The sequence below is a fragment of the Triturus cristatus genome, chromosome 11 (genome assembly GCF_964204655.1).
Source record: "Triturus cristatus chromosome 11, aTriCri1.1, whole genome shotgun sequence".
NCBI classification, from domain to species: domain Eukaryota; kingdom Metazoa; phylum Chordata; class Amphibia; order Caudata; family Salamandridae; genus Triturus; species Triturus cristatus.
In genome coordinates, this window is record NC_140594.1 from 242,692,425 (window position 1) to 242,715,096 (window position 22,672).

Genomic DNA, 22,672 nt, shown 5'->3' on the forward strand with positions numbered 1-22,672 from the left:
TAAACAAAAATAAAGCCACATTTCGTGAACTTGAGAAAAATAAAGCACTTCATACAGATTAAAATATGTACTTTGGCAACTGTAATACTTACCCGGTTAGTGTTATTGACCACCAAAGGATCAGGGTTTCCATAACTTGGCGGGTTGGCCAATGGGTCATAACCAAGTCGAGCAAGCATTGGTGCTATTTGAGGCATCTCCAGAACGACGTCATTTGGTAAGTGCCCAACCCATTTCGACAATGCTTCCAAATTCACCGGCTTGATAACTTGATCGGTTGATCTTTCTATCCTAGAAAATCATTGAGATCAATGTAGTGCGTACATTCCATTGACAGTATTTGAGCAGAGCATGACAAAAGAGGTATGGAGAAATCACAAACATGAAGTAGGAGGGGACATTATGCTTCATTCATGGTAACGGTGACTTTTATTATTTTCATTTATCAGTGTGCCTTTCTAGAATTTCTTGACTTAAAATTCCTCTCCCTATTAGACAGCACCAATAGTACTGTGCATTCTTGTGGCACATCACTGTTGAAGCCACTTGTCTGAACATATTAGGACAGCGCAACTGGAAACTTGGGCAGAGTACAGAAATCCTTTACTCCACAGTTGTATCTGTCGGAAGTATACGGCTCACTATAAGAAGAAAAAAATTGTCAGTAAGCAGCATATCTGCTGGGCTTGGCTAATCAAACGGTTTATTGATATAGGTTAGCATTTTTCTCCAATAGCAAAATAATTTTGCTTGTGGAGAAACAACTTTCCATACAGACCAAAGAAATATGAGGTCGTTTGCGTCCCCTTCAGACAATTAACACATGAATGGCAGCCTTTGGTGGCACTAACTCAAAGTCCTTTACTGAGCTTAAAACATCTGGGGAGGGGTACAATTACCCAAGATGTTCGAAGCCTAACTAATATCATGCAAATCACCTAGAAACACTCCTATTTCAAAACCTACTCCTTGAATTCGTACTGTTGAAAATATCCCATACTGGCAGATTTTCCACAGCATGTGGCAATAAATGTCTAGATTCCGACAACAATCTCAATCTTGGAACCTGTATGGGCATGTAGCCATTTTACAAAATAGAAGCTCAACTTACAGATGCTATTGTATTGTAATTGGTTTTGTACAGTGCTTACTATCCGTGACGAGGCGTCTAAGCGCTTTCTTCGGCGAGTAGCACGCTACTCCGGGACCCATAGAGGATTAGTGTTGAATTAGTATAGTGAAACATGCTAGTAAACTTTAAGTGGTGGATAGGTTAGTCAGTTATTTGGATTCGGAAAGATAGCAGAAGGATAGAAGAGGACAAGCATTGGCATAGCCAACAGGTCTCGCTTTTGGGACCTTATAAGTATTTAGTTTTGCAGCACAATATCCTTGGTGCAACAACATCAGCTGTTGCATGGCTAAACTTTGTACCTTATACGTGTTTAGCCATGCAACGGTTGATGGATGTTGTTGCACCAAGGATATTGTGCTGCATAACTAAATACTTATAAGGTCCCAAAATCGAGACCTATTGGCCATGCCAATGCTTGTTTTAAATGGATTTTCTCTCTGCCGGTTTATGTTATGTAGGCCTGTATAATGCTCTCTTGTAGCCTTAACTGATGGAATGAGCTTTGCATGTGTTGGTTAAACTGTTGCGCTTTCAAACATTTTGATACGTGTGGGATAATGGGCTGCAGATCGCTCAATTAATTTTAAGATATGTTAATTTTTATACCATTTTATATTTGTTTTAGGTTGGTGTTCTGTGTGCGCTGTATTGATTTAATTAATTTGTATTTATTGTAGATTTTTATGATATTTGTAATTGCTTATGTCAATGAATTGAATAATGTGCAATATTTCTGTAAGAATGCATTTCTTGGAAATAAAGAGTCTGATCTGATTATACATGTGTGCATTCATATATAGCAAACATATATTCCTGTTCTGCTGAGGCCACCCTCTTCACGGACTATGAAGATGGTTCTATATTTTGAATGAGGCCATGCAAATTGCACAGAAAGGTATATTTTGCAAAAGTCTATGAAATTTGTTGCAGCTTCACAAAAGCTTGCAATCTTTGTCACGTCACTATGAAAATCATGAAATGTGGGGAAATATATGTCATCACCAAGTCCCGTAGTGGTTGCAGGCAGCAAAGAAGACACGGGCACAGACCAGGCTACGTGCAAGTAGCAGCTTTATAGGCAAGTAACTGAGTTGCATTACGTTAGGAGTCACGAGATGTGTGTGTTTTACGGTGAACGTGAAATATAATGACAGTGCAAACTGATTAACTGTAATTTTGCTGCAGAGCATGACATGCATAATCACGACAATGCCCCAAATCGTGGATAGATATTCGATGCCGAAACGGGAGAGGTTCCGAGGACAGTGAAAGAAGTAAAGAAATGAGAGTGGCGGCGCAGTGGGGGAATAAAAAATGTGAAGGAGACGCGCGTGGGAGCTAAACGCCATTAAGATGGTGAGATGCGAGTGCGATCTCAATGAAAGATAGGGCTTATGGCCTAATCACAGCGCAGTGCTGGTTAAGGGAATCCCATAGGTAAAGCACAGTGGCTTGCATGGACAGGCTGACGCGCAATGTAACCCCACAAACTCGTCCCAACTGCATGTAGTCCAAACGGAAACCCCAACAGTAGACGGGGCAACTAGTGTGAAAACAGCTAAGCAGGGGTGGAGAAAGTTAATACAACTGGACGCTAATTGTAACAAATGAAAGAATTAAATAATTAAATAAAAAACGGGCACTGTGCAACAATTTACCGTATAGTGAAAAAGAACTAAGAGTGCTTAGTGGTGTAACGTTACATACAGTGATTATATGCCAAATGCGACGAAAAGAAACACACCACAAGCACCCGAAAATGTCTACTGTCTGAGGCGGCATTGGCTTAGTCGGAAGTGAATTGCTCCTTGCAGAATTCACATCAGATGCTTCCGAAGTTAAGAATAACAAGCTAACGAGGAGGGAGGGGGAGAAGGGAGGGGGGTAGTGAGAGCAGACAGCAAGGGGGTGGAGGAGGCTTAATGAGCCATGACAGAAAGGCAGATGGCGGCTGCGGGCGTGCACGCTCACGTGCACTCAAGCTTTAGGCCACCAAAAGCCTCTGGTGGCACTTTTAAAAGCCACTTACTAAATGTCTCGAAGAGACAGCATGCGCAGTCTCAGGCGAGACCTAAAAAAAGGTTCGTATTTATATAGGGCTTGTTACCCCTGATGGGGTGTTGAACCACGCTACTACGGAAACCCATAAAATTAAAGTCAGTGTATCATTAACGTCACTTAAAGATAATGGATTCAAATCTTTTCCTGCCTCTAATGTGGTCATGTTTATAACACAAAAAGACAGACTTATCAAATGAAAGTCTCTATTTTGCATTTATAGTAAAATTAGTCCATAGATTAGCCTCAGTTTATAGTGTTCCAACTACTTTTTGAAAGTTTAGTTTGTATATGGTTATTGGGAATTGTGTAGTAGAAAATATTTTAGAACATGAAAAAATAAATATCTTTCTACTTAAAATAATTTTTAAAACGGATATATTTGGTACAAAACCAAGTTTTCTTTGTTTTGTAAATGAACATCTGGTCTTAACACAAAAAGATGATATGGATGCAATTTTGTTGTTTCTGTTCACTGCCGAGATGAACTTTGAAAAATGAAAAAGTAAGGCGCCAATGTTCCTTTCATCTATCAGTACCAACTACTTGCAATCTTTTAACCATGTCTAGGCTCAAGTGACTGCTACTTAAGAACTTTGTCAGTAAATTTCAAGTAGACTTCGACACCTTTAAAAGCCTACATTTATTAATGGCAGTCAAACTGAAGGCTTTTAGAGAATAGATTATCGAACAAGTTACCTTCGGTAACGATATATCTGTCAGAGACATAGATTAGTTATTGATTCCTCACCTTAGAATTACACCCAGGCGTCAGACTGGATCCAGAGATTTTTTTCCACAGCAGTACCTCTGCGCGTCGATAGGTGGAGTCAGTCGACTCCGCGTTAGTCATTGGTGTCGTGGTCGCCGGAATGACGTCGTAGTATCTACTTAAACGCCGCCCAGTCAGTTCTTTACACGATATTCCACGCCAGAAGCGCAGAGCCATGCAAGACACTGACCACTGGTGTACAAAAACTAGGGCCCTGAAAGGGAAGTCCCTAACTCTAGAAATCAGTTCGCAGAATGGGAGGATCGGTGGGGTGTTGAGTAATCCATAGCTAATCTAGGTCTCTTACAGATATATTGTTACCGAAGGTAAGTAACTTGTTCATCTGAAAGAGACAATTAGTTATGGATTCCTCATCTTAGAATAGATACCCCAGCAATACCAACCCTGGTGGTGGGTCTGCAAACCAAGTTCACACCAGAAAGTCCTGGAGAACTGAATGGCCGAAGAAGCCGTCTCTCCGGACTTGGCTGTCCAGGAAGTAGTGCTTGGTAAACGTGTGCAGAGAAGCCCACGTAGCTGCCTGGCAGATGTCAAGAAGGGGGACTCCACGTCCCAAAGCAGTAGTGGCTGCCGTCGCCCTGGTGGAATGGGCACGCGACCCCACTGGAGGTTCCTTTTTCGCTAAGGAATAGCAGATTTTGATGCAAAGAACGATCCATCGGGAGATTGTTCGTTTTTGCACGGGCCAACCTTTCTTGGTGCCAACATAACCGACAAAGAGCTGGTCATCCACCGGGATTTGTTTTATGCGTATCAAGATGGAAGGAAAGCACAAGTTTTGGATCCAGACAGTGGAGCCTCTTTTCCGCTTTAGAAAGATGCGGAGGCAGGAAAAAGGTGGGCAAAGTGATGGTCTGTCCTATATGGAAAGAGGTAACCACTTTGGGAAGAAAAGAAGGCCTAGTGCGGAGGACAACCTTGTCCGGATGAACAGCCAGGAAAGGAGGCTTAGAAGAAAGGGCCTGTTGCTCACTCACCCTGCGAGCAGAGGTGATGGCAACCAGAAAGGCAGTTTTGAGGGTTAAGAGTCTGAGAGAACAGTCATGGAGCGGCTCGAAAGGAGCACACATAAGATAAGTAAGAACTAGGTTCAAGTCCCACTGGGGCATCACGAAAGGAGTTGGCGGAAACAAGTGAGTAATGCCCTTAAGGAAGCGATTTACAATAGGGGGACTTGAAAAGAGAGGGCTGATCAGGCAGCCAAAGGAAGCCCGAAATGGCCGAAAAATAGCCTTTCAGAGCACCCAGAGCAGAGCCCTACTGGGCCAAAGAAAGAATGAAGAGAAGAACTTCAAAAAGGGGGACAGAAAGGAGATCCACAGCATTTGCTGCGCACCATGCCACAAACTTGTTCCATCTATAGGCGTATACCGTTTTAGTGGAGGGATGCCTGGCCGCCAAGATAACATCACAGACTTCAGGAGGAAGGTTGAAAGCTGTCAACGGCTGCCGCTCAATCTCCACGCAAGAAGGTGGAGGCTGGACAGGTTCTGGTGGAGGACAGTCCCCTGCTGCTGCGACAGAAGATCCTCCCGAAGAGGCAGTCTGATCGGAGGATCGATGGTAATGTGTAAAAGCTCAGGATACCAGACTCTTTGCGCCCAAACCGAAGCCACAAGACTGACTTGGGCCCAGTCGCGCTTGATCTTCAGCACTCTGGACAGCAGTGGTTTAGGCAGAAAGGCGTATAAAAGACCGCAACTCCACTCACGCCAAAAAGCGTCGCCTAGCGACTGCAGCCTTGGAAATTCCAACTACTGACATTGCGCGTTCTCCTCGAAGGCGAATAGATCTAACCAAGGCTCTCCCACTGCTGAAAGAGACCTTGCACCACCTACGAGTGAAGACGCCATTCGTGATCCATCATGCACCCGCGACTGAGTTGGTCTGGCCTGATGTTCCAGCCATGTCCAAAGGGCGAGAGCCTCCAGACATAGGGTCCACGACCCCTCCCCACCCTGTTTGTTTTAGTACCACATGGCGGTGGTGCTGTCCGTGAACACCTGCACCACTCTTCCGTGGAGAGAGGGGCGGAATGCCTTTAGTGCAAGACGAATCGCCCAAACCTCGAAGATCGATATAGAGCTCGGACTCCGCCGGAGACCAGAGGCCTCTGATGACCGCCTCATCCCAGCAGTGATGAATCTGTCACCACTGTGAACTCTGGCTGGGGGAAGGAGAGGGATATGCCGTTGACCGAATCACGGTTCGTTAGCCACCACTGTAGTTGGTGTGCAGTGCCCTCTAAGATCTGGACGCAATCGGAAAGATTCCCCCAATACTGTGCCCACTGGAACTTCAGGTCCCACTGCAGAGCCCACACATGCCACCTGGCATAGTCCACCAGCAGGTTGCAGGAGGCCATGAGGCCCAGCAGCCGCAGAGTCATTCTGACCGAAACCCGGGATAGAGGCTGAAAGATCAGAATCATAGCCCGAATATCCTGGACTCGCTGCTTGGGAGGGTAAGCCCGAAACTGCTCTGTGTCCAGAACTGTTGTGATGAAAAGGAGCTTCTGAGAGAGAATCAGATGTGACTTTGGCACATTAATGATGAACCCCAGCGAAGGCAGGAGGTCAGCCGTAGACTGGAGGTGGGAGAAGCAAGCCCACCTTCAACAGCCAGTCGTCGAGAAAGGGGAAGACTGGAACCCCTGATCTTCTCAGATGACCTGCGACCACCGCCATCACTTTCGTGAACACCCAAGGGGCACTGGTAAGGCCAAAAGGGAGCACGGTAAACTGAAAGAGCTTGTGGTCTACCATGAACCGTAGGCAACGCCGGTGGGACGGCAGGACGGGGATGTGAAAGTAAGCGTCCTGCAAGTCCAACGCTACCATCCAGTCTGGAGAGCCATGGGTCAGCATTTTTAACTTCTCCTTCCGGAGGAAGCGATTGACGTTCCGAAGATCCAAGATAGGACGCAGGCCCTTGTCCTTCTTGGGGACCAGAAAGTAGTGGGAATAACAACCACAACCTACTTCTGGGGCAGGAACGAGCTTGATGGCTCCCTTGGCCAAGAGAGCCATAACTTCCTGTTGGAGAAGGGCCAAGTGATCCTCTGACATGAGATGGGTCTGAGGTGGCATGGATGGAGGGGCAGTCTCGAAGGGGAGGGAGTAGCCCCTTTGGACTATCTGCAAAACCCATCTGTGCGACGTGATGTTGAGCCAGTGGGGGGAGGTGATGGCGGATCCTGCCGCTCACTGGCAAAAGATGGCCCTGAAAGTTCAGACTAGGAGGGCTTGAAGGCTGCTGCAGATGGGAGTGCTGGTGGACTGGCCCTCCCCCAGACCCACGAATGTGGGTCCCACATCCCCAGCCGCGCAGAAGCTGGACAGCTTGCACAGGCCTGTGGCTCTGGGTGGAACGTGGCGGGGCACCCCTTCCGTAGCCACGAAAAGGCAGACTGCGCTGGATAGGAGGTGGATGCGAGGGCCAAGGACCTGGCCGTAGCCCTGGAGTCCTTAAAGCGCTCAAGTGCATTGTCCACCTTGTCTCCAAACAAGCGACGGCTATCAAAGGGCATGTCCAAAAGGGTAGCTTGGACATCACACGAGAAGCCAGTAGACCTCAACCAGGCATAGCGTCTAAGGGCTACCGAGGTGGAAATCGTCCTGCCTAGTGAATCGCCAGTGACCAGCCCACATCTGATGGTGAACTTTGCTGCGTCTCTCCCTTCAGCAACTGCACGGGCGAGCACGGCCCGGGCCTCCTACGGGCACTGTTGCAGCACCTGCACAACCGTGTCCCACATGGAGTAGGAAGAACAGCCCAATAGACATGTGGTGTTCACCGACCCCAGTCCCAAGCTGGAGGAAGAAAACATCTTCTTTCCAAGGTGGTTCAGCTTCTTGGATTCCCTATCAGGTGGTGTTTTAGGTAATGCGCCCTTGGAAGTTGAGGCTTGGACTACCAAGCTCTCAGGGGTGGGATGGTGAGAGGAAAATGGGGTCGCCCGGGGCCGGGCAGTGGCGTTGGGCAATCATCCTATCCACAGGATCCCCTGTGATGGGCTTGGACCAGGTGCCCAAAAGGATGTCTGTAAGGGCCTCATTGAACGGCAGCAAGGGCTCCAAAGAAGCCGCTGCCGGCTGAAGCTCCTCGGTCAGGAGGTAAAGTCCTGACCGCCACCATAGGAAGCTCGAGGTTTAGGGCATCAGCCGCCCTAAACACCACCACTGCGTAAGATGCACCTTCCTCCGTAGACACGGTAGGGGGAGAAAGCATGCCAAGATCTGGGGAGGTGTACAGACCAATAGCATTACCCAACTCCTCTTTCCAGTCCGGTTTCTCCAACTGGCCGGCATGCGGGTCCACAAACCCCACCCAGTCCTCTTCATTCTCTCCTGGTAGGCACTCAGGGCGGTAGGAAACATCAGGAGAGAACAGAGGTACAAAGGTACTGGCCTGTTCAGACGACGTCGGTCCTGCTCTGTGTTCTCATCAGGGGGAGGCCGGGGCCGACGCCGGCTGGGGACACAACTGGCGTCGGAGGTGTCGTCACTGGATTCGGAGCCGGAGGTGTCACGAGGTCGACCACCGCCGATCCGGATCCAGGCCTGGATCCTTGGGGGCCCTGCGGCGCTGAAGCTACCGGTTTCGAAGGCCTAGAGCCCCCAAAGGAGTCGGCGGGGCCCGAGGGTGCGCCAGCGGAGTCAGGCTGCCCGAAGATGGAATGTAAGGCTTCGTAAAAGGTACGAAGCTGGGAAGGGGTGGCTCCAGCTCCCGGAAAGGGAGGGAAGGCCGGAGTCAAACCCACAGGCTCCGTAGGCGGAACTGGAAAATTACCGACCGCTTCCTGTCTGCTTCCGTGTCGGCTGACAGATGGAGAGAACCCGAATAAATGATGCTTCTGCGCATTCTTCTTGTGCTTCCACTTACCAGAAGACGAAGACTTTGATGACGAGTGGTGGTGTTTACACGAACGGTCCCGCGACCTCCCTCTCCACCGGGACCTCGAAAAGGTGTGGAGCAGACTGCCAGGCCTTGAGAAGCTTTTGGGACTGCTCCCGCAGTCGGAGCACGACTTCGGGTCATGGTCCAGCTCCAGGTACTAAAGGGACACGAGGTGCGGGTCCGTGACCGACATCAATTTGCGACAGGAGTTGCAAGCCTTGAAGCCGGTCCAACGTTACATCCCTCCATGCACCAGGAGTCGATCGACTCAGAAAAAGGTGCTGACAAAAGTCGCAAAAAAGGAGTCAAAAAGTGACTCTAGGTACCGCTCTCTCCGGATCTGCGCTGGCTGGCGTGGAAAAAGAAAGAACTGATGTCAGCATGCGAGGGTGGCATCTAAGTAGATACCGCAACGTCATTCCAGCGACCACGACGCCAACGACGAATGCGGTGTCGACCGATGCCACCTATCAACGCGCAGAGGTACTTTCAGATTGATGATTTTAATTTGCACAAACTTAAAAGAAAAAGACCACAATGCAATAAAGTGTACAACAGAGAAATATTGTACTGGAAAACTTGAAACAACAAAATCTGTAGACAGGAGTGACAACGGGAGTGCAGAGAACAGATTGGAAAAGTACACTTAAGGCAGCTGTTGTACAAGCTCAAACATATATTTAGATATAATTTACATTGTTAGAAAGGATAAAGGTGCCCCCTGAAGATAAGGCCCTGTGAGGCCAAAGGCCACAGTACATAAACATAGTAGCCTTATTGAGCTGTCAAAGGTGGTAGTTAAACAGTTACACAGTAAATAGTGGCAACCGCTGTGGAAAACCAGCACACCTAATACAGTTATTACAATATTAAGCACAAAGTAAAATAAAATTAATTGGGCCAGCAACACGCATATTTGAAGCAATGTGAATCCACTGCCCTTACATTACTTTTGTTTTCATATTTTTACCGAAGTGCAAATGGTGCTTTTTGTATAAATTCTGCATATTGAATGTATACACCGCGACACAGAATAGCAGCGTCTACTTGAAAAAACAGGAATTAGTCAATTGGAAAGAAGAATGTGCAACAAAACTGTAAATCTATCTCTACATCTATTAATCAATCACTGATCTTCTTGCAATTTACAGGTTAGGTACATAATGCCATATCTCCTCTTCTCTCTCTAAAAATATACAAATAGATCCAACTGTTTTATTTATGTCATTTTTCAAATTAAGCAAATTCCAACACATCTAGGGGGTGATTAGGATGGCAGGCGGATCGCCGCCACCAGCCCGGCGGTGGCGATCCGCCCGCCATCCCAACCCGATTTACCCCCGCCATATTATAATGGCGGGGTATCGTGGCGGACGCAAAGTGCTTCTGCCGCTTTGCTGCTGGTCGGCAATTGTTGTGATTGACGGTCAGGCGGAATTGGGCCTTAATATGGTGCCGGTGTCCAGCAGGCACCGCCATCCCTATTAGGATGTCTGTTTCAAAGGCCTTTCCATGGTGGCGATGCCACCAATGAACGGCTGGTGGGGAATTGCTTTGGGGGCCCGTTGCGGGCCCCCGGGGGGGTGGGGAGCTGCACTTGGGGTGTACCTATGGTACCCCCCTACACTGCCATGCACAAGGTGGCAGGCACTGCGCGGTGCCAGCCATGGTGTGCATGGCAATGCACAACATGGCACTTTGGCATTGCGGAGGGTGCTGCTTACAGCAGCACCCGCCGCAATGTTGAAAATGCAGAATGCGACCACCACGGTGGGGGGTCACATCCTAATTAGCGGTGCGGGACCGCCGCACGTCTGGTGGCCGGTCCCAGCACCGCTAGTGTAGTCTCAATTTATTGGTCATTTCCACCCACGATGATTCACTATTCATTAAATAATGAACATTACTATCCCTAAAGGCAGGTATCCCTTTTACACAAGGCTTCAATTGTGTCTCCGTTATTATAAAGCAAATGGAAAAATAGGAAAATCACCTATAGACATTAGAGTGGGCACCAGTCACAGCTTCTGTGCCCAAGGCTATTGCAAACTCTCTGCCGCACTTTATCTTGTGCTCATTGTTGTCTCCGCAGGAACATCAAAAGAACCAATTGAAGTGCTAGACACATCTCAGTTTGTATACAAACGACAGCAGGCACCTAATGGCAAGTGCAGGTGTAAATTAAGAAAAAAACATCCCTTTTCTTACAAGTGAGAGCCGATAATGAAGCGGGCGGTACTAAGAGAAATAGTAGACAAATGTGCTTATTGAGAACTGGGAGAAAATTAACAAATAAAACTTAAACAGATTTTTCATTTTTAGTATTTTAATTCTGTTGCGAGTGTTCATATTGTTTGTACAGTACTTAAAGTTTAGTTAATTTTCAAGTATTTCCAGTGCTAGCAAAAAATGCAATTGGCGGCCAATGAGAAAAAGCGATCAAATTAAGATCCACAACTTTCTGAAGAGGAGAAGCTGAGAAAAGAATCCATGTCCCATGCATCTACAGTAAGCTACTCAGCTGAACACCTCATGTCCTACGTTATTGTGATAATTATGGTTACAATTATTTTATTGTTTTGTAAATATTTAATGCAATTCTGATAACTGAAATCCGTATCAATGGGACGGGAAAACAATAAGAGGAAAACCCCTGGATTCAGAGAGATTCTAGTGGACTACTCATGGCCGTGAAAAAGAACCGTTTCTTTAAAACACGTTTATGTTTTTCACTTGTTCCGTTTAATTAATAAAATAATATAAAAGAACCAGTGCCGGTCATAGGCTTAACAATATTTTAAGATCTGAGAAGTCAACGTGAAATGAATTACAGCCACAATTTAACATTTGGCTTACTTTGATTAAGTTGCACTGAAGGAAGCGAAGGAAGCAAAGGAAGGGGAAAAACAGTTCCCAAATAGAGATGGCCCCCAGCTGTAAGGCCACAGATTTACCTAGAACCTCATGCAAAAGTGAGGCACTGTGTCCAGAGATAAGAAAAAGATACAATATATCTGGGCAGCAAACTTGCCAATATGACCTAGGCCAGAAACAACATATACGGCTTCACATCAACTTAAAGCATGGCCTGTGATGAAAATGGAACAGCATAATTTTTTTCTTTAAGAAAATCACAAACATTCTTGTGAATAGGCACGAAGCACTCGAGGCCTTCAGATACGTACAAGTGATGGAGCCCATGTTAACTTATCAACCACAGGGTGCTCCACAGCGGTCTATTGGATAAGGCTCATTTCATATGGCGCCATTATTTTTCAGATTTACACATGGACAATTTGACTGTTAGGCGCATGAAACAGACTTACATTGTGGCACAAACCACGCTGTGCCTTAACAACGAAACCCGAATCATGAATGAGTCTTTTCAACGCCTTCCTTTACCGCACAAGTCGTTACAACGACTTGCCTTAAGGAAAGTGGAATTGGACTGATGTTGGACTTTAAGTCCAACACTAACCCTGTTGCGCAAGCTGGAGTTGTAATAGTAAATTATACTATACATCGCTTTCCCTAAGGCAAGTCGAAGTAACAACTTGCATGGTAAAGGAATACGTTGTAAATACGCATTTGTGGTTCAGACCGCATTGTTAAGGTATGCGTGCTAAATGTCTGTGAGGTTCCGACATACAACCATTACACAAAAGTTACAGCATAGTAGTTCAGTACATTTGGGCATGCTAGCCACCCCTCTATTTAGTTGCCGTGAGTAGGTATTCACTCAGTTTGCGTTGCCTGTGGCCCACACAAATGAAATCCGGGCTTTTACTAGTTTCGGCAATTCTACTATTGGAATAGCAGTGATGGGAATAAATACAAAAGACAGGGAAGGACGTTCATCTTACTTATATTAATCCTAACCATCCATGACACACAAACTCCTCCCGGGTACTAGGTTTGTAATTATTTGTGTTTTGAGAGTTGGCCAGTTACTCTTCATTCAGTCCGTTACTGAGCTGGAAAAATTGAGGTCCAAGTGTTTCACTGAAGTCTTAGCCCAAGTCAATGGGGTCAATCCCTGAGCACTTGAATCCAGACCCCAGCTTGAATTCGGCAAGCATATTCATCAAAACTGGGAGCCTATAGTCCTATTCAGTGATCACTAGTAGCAAGTTGCTAGATAGGCTGATCTTGTGTCATACATCCTCAAACTTTATTTACCAACTCTAGGCTTTCCTCTAATAGCACAGGCTAGCGGGTTCAATAGCTAGCACAAATAAAATGGGAGCTATGGGCAGGGCCGGACTGGGAACCAAAACCAGCCCTGGCAAAGTGCTCGGCAGCCCCCCCCCCCCTCCTCCCCGGGGTTGGGAGGTCTGGCTTACAGGGCCGATTTAGCAGCTATGCTGCAAAAATGGCCCTGTAACAAAAACGGCCCCCAGGGGCCCAAAACCGGTCCCCACCCGTGCGGCGCACCGGGGGATTGCCTGGTGCCCGCTACGGCCAGTCCAGCTCTGGCTATGGGCCACCGCAGCCTTGTGCCTCTACTATATGTGATTTCCTGTGAACAAGTGCTTTTGACCTATATTCCTGCAATTGGGGGGGGGGGGGGGGGGGGAAATCGGTAAGATAAGTTACTTACCTGTAACTGTTGTTCTCCAGTATTGGCATATTTCATAGATTTACATGCTGGAATCATTTCCTGTTGTCAAAGTGGGAGTCTCAGGATACCATAATAAAGCAGTGCATAATATTAGCATAGCCTATAATAGCAATGAAACATTCACTTTAATAACTTATCCCTATCATTTAAAAGGAACTGGACTCCAGCCAATCAGGTGACGGCACCCATTAGAATATTCCCCACAGAGGCGGATTCCCTCACAACAATAAGGGGACCTCTACAGGGAGGAGAGTGGGCCACATGCAAATCTATGAAAGATGACATTACTGGAGAACTACGGTTATAGGTAAGCAACTTAACTCCTTCCCCAGTATTTAATCTTCCATACATTCACATGCTTGAATCAGAATAGCTAGCAGTTACAGTATTTGTACAATTATCATCATAATATCTCAACAGAGGATGGTAGGCATAAAAACATATACAGAGATATATAAATATTAAGCAGACATATGTAATCAAAAAAGCTCACCTTATTGCAATAAATGATGTAACACCGCCTGCCCAACAGCCTCATCACCGCGCTGTGCAGATTCCAGGCAATAATACTGCACAAATGTATGTTATTATTATTATTTAAAATCTTATATAGCGCGCAGCTACCCTTGGGCATCCCGGCGCTTCCAGACAAACATCCGATGAGAGGTGGAGGACAGCGTTGACACATTATCCGGGAAACAAAAAGGTTAAGACCTTTGCGAAAGCGCAGTGTACAAGGCTCAGCGCGTAGTTTAAGCGGAAGCGAGTTCCAAAGCTTTGCCGTGTTAAAAGAGAATCTTCTTCCGCCTGTTCGGGCCTTTTTTACTCTTGGAACTAGCAAGAGGTGTTGCCTCTCTGATCGCAGCGTTCTGCTTGCTTTGTATGCCGTAACTAGGTTTTTTAGAATGAAGGGGCCTTTCCCCAAGAGGATTTTATGGGCAATACAAAGTGCCTTAAAAGTCACTCTCTCCCGCACAGGGAGCCAATGCAATGCCTTTAGTGCCGGCTTCGCAGATTGCGTCCTCGGGATGTCCATGAGCAGCCTTGCCGCCGCGTTTTGGACCTGTTGAAGGGTCTTGAAAGTAGATTCAGGGGCGCCCAAGAAAATAGCATTGCTATAATCTAGTCTAGATGTTATGAGACCCTGAATCAACAGCTTCCTCGATGTTAACGGAAGAAGAGGAAAGATTTTCCGAGCCGACCTGAGTAAGGCATAACACACTCCTGCTGTTTTCTTGGCGTGAGTGCGAAGTGACAGGTCCGGTTCTAACCAGACTCCAAGGCTCTTAATTGCTTCCTTGGGGGCTGGAGGCTCACCCATACAACCAGGCCAGCTGAGTGGGGGAAGGAGGGTAGCTTTACTCCCCAGCAGCAGTAGTTCCGTCTTTGAGCCGTTTAGCTTGAGGGAGGATTCTCCCATCCAAGTATGGACATCCACCAGACAGGAATTCAAAATGTCCGGGTTGTCGGCCAGATGGGATAGGGAAACAACTAGCTGCGTATCGTCAGCATAACTGACGATTTTGATGTCATAGGGGGAGACTACATCCTCCAGCGGGGCCATATAAACATTGAATAGTGTAGGGCTCAACGAGGAGCCCTGTGGCACTCCACACTGGAGGGGGATTGATTTAGATCTCTCCGATCCATCCCAAACCTGGCAAGTTCGATCCGATAGAAAAGATCTCAGCCACTGCAGAGTCGCCCCAGACACCCCGACCTCAGCCAGCCGCTGTATCAGCAACTGATGGCTCACGGTGTCAAATGCCGCGCTGAGGTCCAGGAGGATCACTGCCACTGATCCTCCTGAGTCTAGGATCCGTCTGGCCTCATCCACGACCGCCACGAGAGCCGTGTCGGTGCCCTGACCCGGGCGAAATCCAGTTTGAGATGGCCGGAGGAGACCATTCAGCTCCAAAAAAGCAGACAACTGCTTATTGGCCAGTCGCTCAGCAACTTTGCCGAGACCCGCAGCAATGAGATGGGTCTAAAGTTCGAGAGGACCGTAGAGTCCAGATTGGATTTTTTTAATAGAGCCCTAACAACTGCCATTTTCCAAGTGGGTGGGACCAGACCCTGGGTGAAAGAGGCGTTCATTAGGTCAGTCACGGGGCTGCAATGGCCGCTGTTACCTGCTTAAGGAACTTCATGGGAACCGGGTCCATGGGGGAGCCGCTTTTAATCAACGATAGAGTTTTGGCGACGTCGCTCACTGACACTGGGCCGAAGGTGTCAAGGCCGGGAGCGCTTTCTCTGTCCTGAGTTCCCCCAGTCCGTTTGCCGTGGTCCTGAGATAACCTGGGCTGGGGAAGGGAGTTTAAGATCTTCTCAATTTTCGTGTGGAAGAACTCCGCTAGTTCCGTGCTTTTTTGTTTATCATGCATGGCAACCGGCTCCGGAACTTTGAGCAGTTCTCTAAGCACTCTGAAACTTTCCCTGGAAGAACTAGAAGCGGATTTAATCCGGTCTTCAAAGAAAAGGGCTTTCGCAAGTCGTACAGCTGACTTATAGCCCCTCATTGCAGCACGATATTCTTCTCTCCTATGATCTTCCCAGTTCTTCCTCCATAACCTCTCCATCCTTTTACATCCTTTCTTAAGGGAGCGTAGTTCTACCGAATACCACAGAGCTGATCCAACTCGTTTCTCCCTCTTTTGGACTCTCTTTTTGGGAATCAGAGTATCAAGGGAGGCGGATAGCCAGTTGTTAATGTTGGTGTCGGCCGTAACTGGGTCCGACGCACAAGGAGGGATCGTGTCTTCCAGTTTCGAGGTCCACTTCTCAACCGATAGTCTGGACCAGGCTCGATCCACTAGGAAGGCCTGTTTGGTACGTACAGGTAGTGGGTCAATTTGCCAGCAAGCTGGGACCAAGAAATGGTCTGACCAAGGGAGAGAGAGGGCGGGCTTCGCTGTAAGGCGAGGAATGTTCGAGAACATCGGGTCAAGTAGGTGTCCTTTTTCGTGAGTAGGCCCAGAATTAATTAGGTTCAGGTCACACTCTTTTAAAACGCTCTGGAGATCCAGAGCCGTTTGGTCAGTGGGCTCGTTGAAGTGAAGATTAAGGTCGCCCAACACCATAAAATTAGCCGTCGATGTGGCCAGAGTCGTAACTGATTCAAGAAGGGAACTCACAAAATTGCCCACTACACCTGGGGGGCGGTAGATCAGCAGGCCCGATATAGACACTGTCGGGGAAATCCTGAGGGCAAAATGGCAGCTCTCACAGTCCGAGAGTTGGCCGTTCTGTGCCCTGCAAACGAACAGACTCCTGTAAATAATGGCGAGGCCACCCCCTCGCCCCTCTGGTCTATCTACATGACAAATCAGGTATCCTGGCGGAAGGGCCTCCACGATGTCTGCATCGGAGCTGGGGGTCAACCACGTTTCCGTTAGCAGCAAAACGTCTAGGGCAGAGTCTTGGATGAGCAGATTGACTTCTGTCGCATGACGAGGGAGGGATCTGCAATTCAGCAGACCGATAGCCAGGTCGTTTTTACCTTTAGTAGCCGAGGGAATCCTCCTTACCTCTCTGACGAAAGGGGGGGGAAGGACGTCGCGTAAAAAGGTCCTCGCTGTTAGGTAGTGCATGCCGAAGAGCCATAAGTTCGTTGCGCTCGTAAGAACGCATCGCAGACTTAAGTTTCGCCATAGTATCCTGCCCTGTGCCCGTCTGGGCCCGGACGGGCACAGACGGGCTGGACTCTGGCGTGACTCCGGCGCTGAGACGGCGCTTCCGCTGCGCGTCACCGCTGCGCGTTGTCATGGCAGCTTTAAGTAGGGGCCCCGCCTCCTGTGTCTCCAACTAGAGCACACGCGGAAGTGGCGCCTCTACAGAGTCCTCTACACTACCCCCAAGATGGCGGCGCTGCAGTGTCCTAGACTGACGACTAACGGCCTGCGAAAAGTGCAGTGAAGGTCCCAGTTTAAAATGCAGGTAAGTGCTACTCTGACAATCGTTAAACACGGGTACAACCAATAATAAAATAAACAAACAATGTATTTACAGGAAGAAACGGGCACTCGGTTTAAAAAACGCGCTGCCAATTCCGCGCGCTGTGCGGACTTAAAAAACACCTACACTCAATTGCGCAGGTAATACGTGCTATCCGCTGCGAGGTTAGTAGGACGATGTCAAGGAATGAACTGCTGGTTCCCCTCGTCTTAAGTAGGGGCCCCGCCTCCTGTGTCTCCAACTAGAGCACACGCGGAAGTGGCGCCTCTACAGAGTCCTCTACACTACCCCCAAGATGGCGGCGCTGCAGTGTCCTAGACTGACGACTAACGGCCTGCGATGTGCATTCCTCTATGTCGCAACTCAACATATCGTTTCAAGAGGCACTCCATCAAACAATACCGCTGAGGTACAGGCCCACTCTAGTAGAATGCGCCTTGACTTTAGTTGCCAAAGGTCTTCCAGCCTTGGAATGTCAGAACTGGATAGCAGCTGAGATCCATTGAGCGGGGCGTGGCCTGCCGGGCTGCGAAATGGCCGCCTGCTAGGTGAGCTCCGCTGGCCGAGATAACATCCTGCTGACGATCCGATTTAATGGTGGGCATTAACGATGCTAAAATATCCTGACCGGTGACCCAAGGTGGGCTGCATTCAGCGAGCCGTCGCTTGACATTGGTGGTGCCCCTGCGGCGAAGATTTGGCTCCTGTTGCACAGGGGACTGGGACCGCCCGAGGTGCTGGGCAAGTGAGGCCGGTTGTAGTGAAAATCGAGGCCGTGGTGCGGCTGCCGTGGTAGGCCTCGGGCTCCCTGTGTCTGGCTTGCAGTCCCATCAGCGGCAATGGGACGGGTTGAAGGACCTGGCGAAGCCGCTGGGCGGCTGGCGGCGGCCGTGGAGTGGTAAAAGCTCCACACAGCAAGATCTCCTGCAGTCGCTAAGTAGGTGAGGAGGCATTGGGTGGCGGAGATCCGAGGGACGAAGTGGCGGCCATTTCGTGACAGCGCCGGCAGTCCTGGCGGGAGCGGTAACGGAACGACATTTTTTGCGGCAGAAATCACCGCATCGGCGGAGCCGGAGTGAGCAGGGTCTAGAGGTGCGCTTTGAAACTACATGGCCCTGTGTATGCTGCTGGCCCGTTGAGTCTCTCCTACTGGTGATTGGGGTGTAGGAACGCGATTTTAAAGAACTGCTGTTGACTGCTCCACTTTATAGACAGTATAGCCAGCGCATCCCTACACTTTCACCTTGCTGCCACATACTGACTGCATCAATCATCCCTAAAGGAGGTGCTATATTGGTCCGGCTGGCATTATGCGCGCCGCATGGACTCCCTCTCTGCTTTTACAGGACCTACAGTGCTGAGGCTACGATAGTGCAACAGCTAGCTGCAGGGGGGATTGCGGGGTGAAAGTGCATCTGCCTCTGTTTGGCCGCATCGCGGTGGGTCTGGTGAGCGAACGGTGCCTGGTGGATTCTCTGCTGGATAAGGGGGTGCTCCGGGGTTACACCCGTACTAGGCACTGCCTGTTTGACTGGGGTCATTGGAAGCTACTCCTGCTGGCACCACGACACGGTCTGAGACTTGGGCAAACAGGACCTGAAACAACCGAAACTCACTTTTGATCAATGGCAGAGCACGAGACTCACGGAAAACGACCCAGAGGCGGAGGCAAGCTGTCCGCCTGATCACCAAACGGAGGACCGGGGGGGGGGGGGGGGGGGGGGTAGAGATCTACCGCACCCTCATGCTGGAGATGAGATCCAGTCTCCGAAACATTGATAATAAGTTAGACGCGCTGACCTCCCAATTGGATGCTCTCAAATCACAGGTGGGAACGCATGAAACTAGGCTGGATGTGCTTGAAAACCGGGCATCAGACTTTCACGACTCTCAAGTAGAGACCAAAGAACAACTCCTCCAGATGGACAAAGTATTGGGCGTAATGCGGGCAAAGAATGAGGATTTGGAGGCCCGGTCACGCCGCAATAATCTTCGTGTCACTGGGGTTCCAGAGACGACAGCGATTGTAAAGATGGAGACCTACGTGGCAGATATGCTCCATGATCTGTTTGACCCCCACCTTTCTCCGGTCTTTGCTGCGGAGAGAGCCCACCATGCTCTGGGACCCAGGCCGCCAGTTGGTGCTCCACTCAGACCCATCTTGGCGAGGATACTCAACTACCAAGATCGGGACACTGTCCTGCGCCTCGCCCGGGGAAGGGAACGACTACGTATGGTGGCAACATTATCTCCTTCTATCCAGACTTCACTCCGGCTGTGCAGGCGGCGAGGTGTGAGTTCCTCCCGACTAAACGTCTCCTTATGCAGGCTCAGATCCCATATGCTCTTTTGTATCCCGCCAAGCTCAAGGTTACACACGATGGGTCAGTTCACTTTTTCACGGACGCCAAATATCCGCCCTTAAGTTTGCGAAACATGTTGGTGAGAAGTCATCCAGGCAGCGTCCCAAAGGGTCGAAAGTACAGGAGACCACTCTGAGTGACAATGATTGAAGCTTGCTGAGATGCCGCAGTCCTATTGGTTCTAACTTTGATATATCCTAATTGCATGGTTTGGTTTGTGACTGTTGAGCATGGGGCACTGGTTTTACATAGATACATGCGATACCTAAATTATACACTAACACTGTTTTATATGTAATTTGTCTCCAGAAGCACTATATTCACATATGTGGTATGCTGTGGTTCGCTGGGGCACGCCCAGTTCTACTTTTTAGCAGCTCACGCAATAGATGCACACAGTATATAGGAACTGTTGTAGATTTGGCCGTTAGGATACTAATATTGATTGGTAGCAAGTAAGACCCACCACAATGTTCTCGGCCACCCTGAGAAATCGGGGGAGTATGCCGGTGGTTCTACGCCCACAGGGGAGAGCTCCCACTAATAGTTGTAGCTGTTGTTTGGTTTTCGGGATGGGAATTCTGCAACCTGATTGGGGGGTTGGAGTGGGAGGCGGGTTGGGGAATTGTTTTATTGTTTGCCAGATGTATGCTTTTTGTGCTTCAAAAGTACTGTCGTGCTATGGTATATACCAAAATGTTTTCATATTACTGATCCATTGCCCCTTATAGCAATAGCCAACCTATGACTATGTTAAATTTTCTTACCTGGAATATAAGAGGGTTGAATGATGGTAGAAAGGCCAGATTAGTGCATGCCTACCTGCTTCGCCATCACATCGATATTTGCAGGCTGCAAGAGACACATCTAGGTATCCCTATCTCCCCTAGACTTAGACATAACAGATGGGGATCAGTATATTCGGCCGTTTATTTGAACTATGCTCGTGGAGTGGCCATGCTGATTAGACTAGGTCTGGACTGGAAAGAGGGTGCATTGCAACTAGACCTGGAGGGTAGATTCATAATTATATAGGGCTCTCTGAGTGGTAACCCACCAGAGTTCTTTCAACATGTATGGGCCAAGGTGAAAGCAACTAACTGTGATACTATTGGGGGGGGGGGGGGGGGGGAATTTCCAATGCTATTCTTGATGACACATTAGACAGGAAAGGAGTCTCTAGAACACTGCACCCTTCGGCTAGTGCCGCATTACGAGCCATATTGTCTGACGGAGACTTAGTGGACGTTTGGAGACTTACACACCCGGCGGTTGAGGAGGGAACAAGTATCTCAGAATACCATAAGGCTTAGTCACGTTTAGACTATTGGCTGATATCGCGCGATGTAGCCATGTGGACGAGGGATGTCTGACATCTCCCCCGCTCTCTATCCGATCACTCTCCTGATCTTCTTCGGTTGGATTTACCGAATTCCATTCCGCGAATGTACACTTTGAGACTGCCACAGGATGCTCTCCTGGACGACACTTTTAAAGAAGAGATATCAATGATTATTTTTCTCTGTACAAAGGCTCAGTGGAATCAGTGGCCACGCTGTGGGAAGCTTTTAAAACTGTGGTGAGAGGGAATTGTATAGCCAGACAGGCGGGGTGTTGAAGTCTATCCGTGGGACTCTAGATAGACTAGAAAAGCAGATCAAAGAGCTGGAAGCGCAATTTTACTCGTCTGGCGCGTCTGATAAACTGGCAGCGCTGAAAGAGAAACTACATGAATTTGAGGAAGAGGCCCAACGGGAAGTCAAATTCCTAGAAAAACATGCCCAGGCTAGGAGATATGGGGAGGGGGATAGGCCCGGGAGAACACTAGCAGCAATGCTCTGCGCCCCACGGTCCACTGCCTTTATTACTGAGCTGCAGGCTGCGGACCAGTCGGTAATTAGAGGCCAGAGAGACATATTAAATGAGTTTACTGACTTTTATTCTAAGCTATACACAACCACAAAGAATTCCAGCCCTGAAGGCCGGCTACCCTTTCTTGATTCCTTAGAGTTACTATGGCTGAGTAACAGACCGGGATTATTTAGATTTCCCCTTTACAGTAGAGGATGTGGCACAGGTAATTAAAAGTCTGCTATTGAACAAAGCTCCTGGCTCGGGCGGTCTAACTACCACTTTTTATAAAGCATACGTTGAGGAACTAGCGCCGCAGTTGTTCGAGCTCTTTGTGGAGGTCTGTGAGTCTGGTGTCCTTCCACCGTCAATACGTGAAGCGATAATAATCCCACCGTTGAGATCCATCGAGCAATGCTTGCCTATGTGACTGGGGCACCTCTATGATGATTGCAATAGGTCAGGGTTCTCCATGGCTATTCCTGGAGGGCCCGATTCATGCCAGATTTTTAGAATAACTACATTTATCTATGGAAACCACCTTGTCATGGTAAGACAGCAGTGACTGTAGCTGGTTGTTATTTTTATTATTTTTGTGCCTTCTTCCCAAATGTAATCTACTATAGGGATTGCTTCAACACATCTTTTGGCAGGCTCTTTAAAATCATACAAAAAGCAGTCATATTCCTGAACTGTCAATGGTAGCTGGAAACGTTTTGCCACCCCTTCCATGTGATTATGGAAACCTCCAATGTCATTTGGCAGAGATTTTACCGGTTGTGGTGCAAGTGGAGGAGTGGGGATTAGTCATCCCATTAGTTGGGAATAGATTGGTTGTCTGCTATCTCCCCTTCTTCCCGGTCTTCCTCCGATGAGGATGGATCATCTCCAAGAGGTACTGCAATGTTGGAAGCCAGAGCTATTCTAGGTGTCAAATATTTTTTTATTTTACAGAGTTTTTATATAGAGTGAACTTGACCCGAATCGGGTATCAGAGC

At 48.3% G+C, this 22,672-nt stretch overlaps 1 protein-coding gene across 6 annotated transcripts in view; it reads right to left on the minus strand.

Moving 5' to 3' along the window:
• TPST2 (tyrosylprotein sulfotransferase 2) overlaps nucleotides 1–22,672 on the minus strand; it is a 366,385-nt gene that overhangs the window by 77,956 nt on the left and 265,757 nt on the right. For all 6 annotated transcript variants that reach the window (XM_085633284.1, XM_085633283.1, XM_085633286.1 and 3 more), the window contains one exon: nucleotides 93–291. In XM_085633284.1, coding sequence (XP_085489410.1) covers nucleotides 93–291 — 199 coding nt within the window. The remainder of the gene's footprint in view (nucleotides 1–92; nucleotides 292–22,672) is intronic.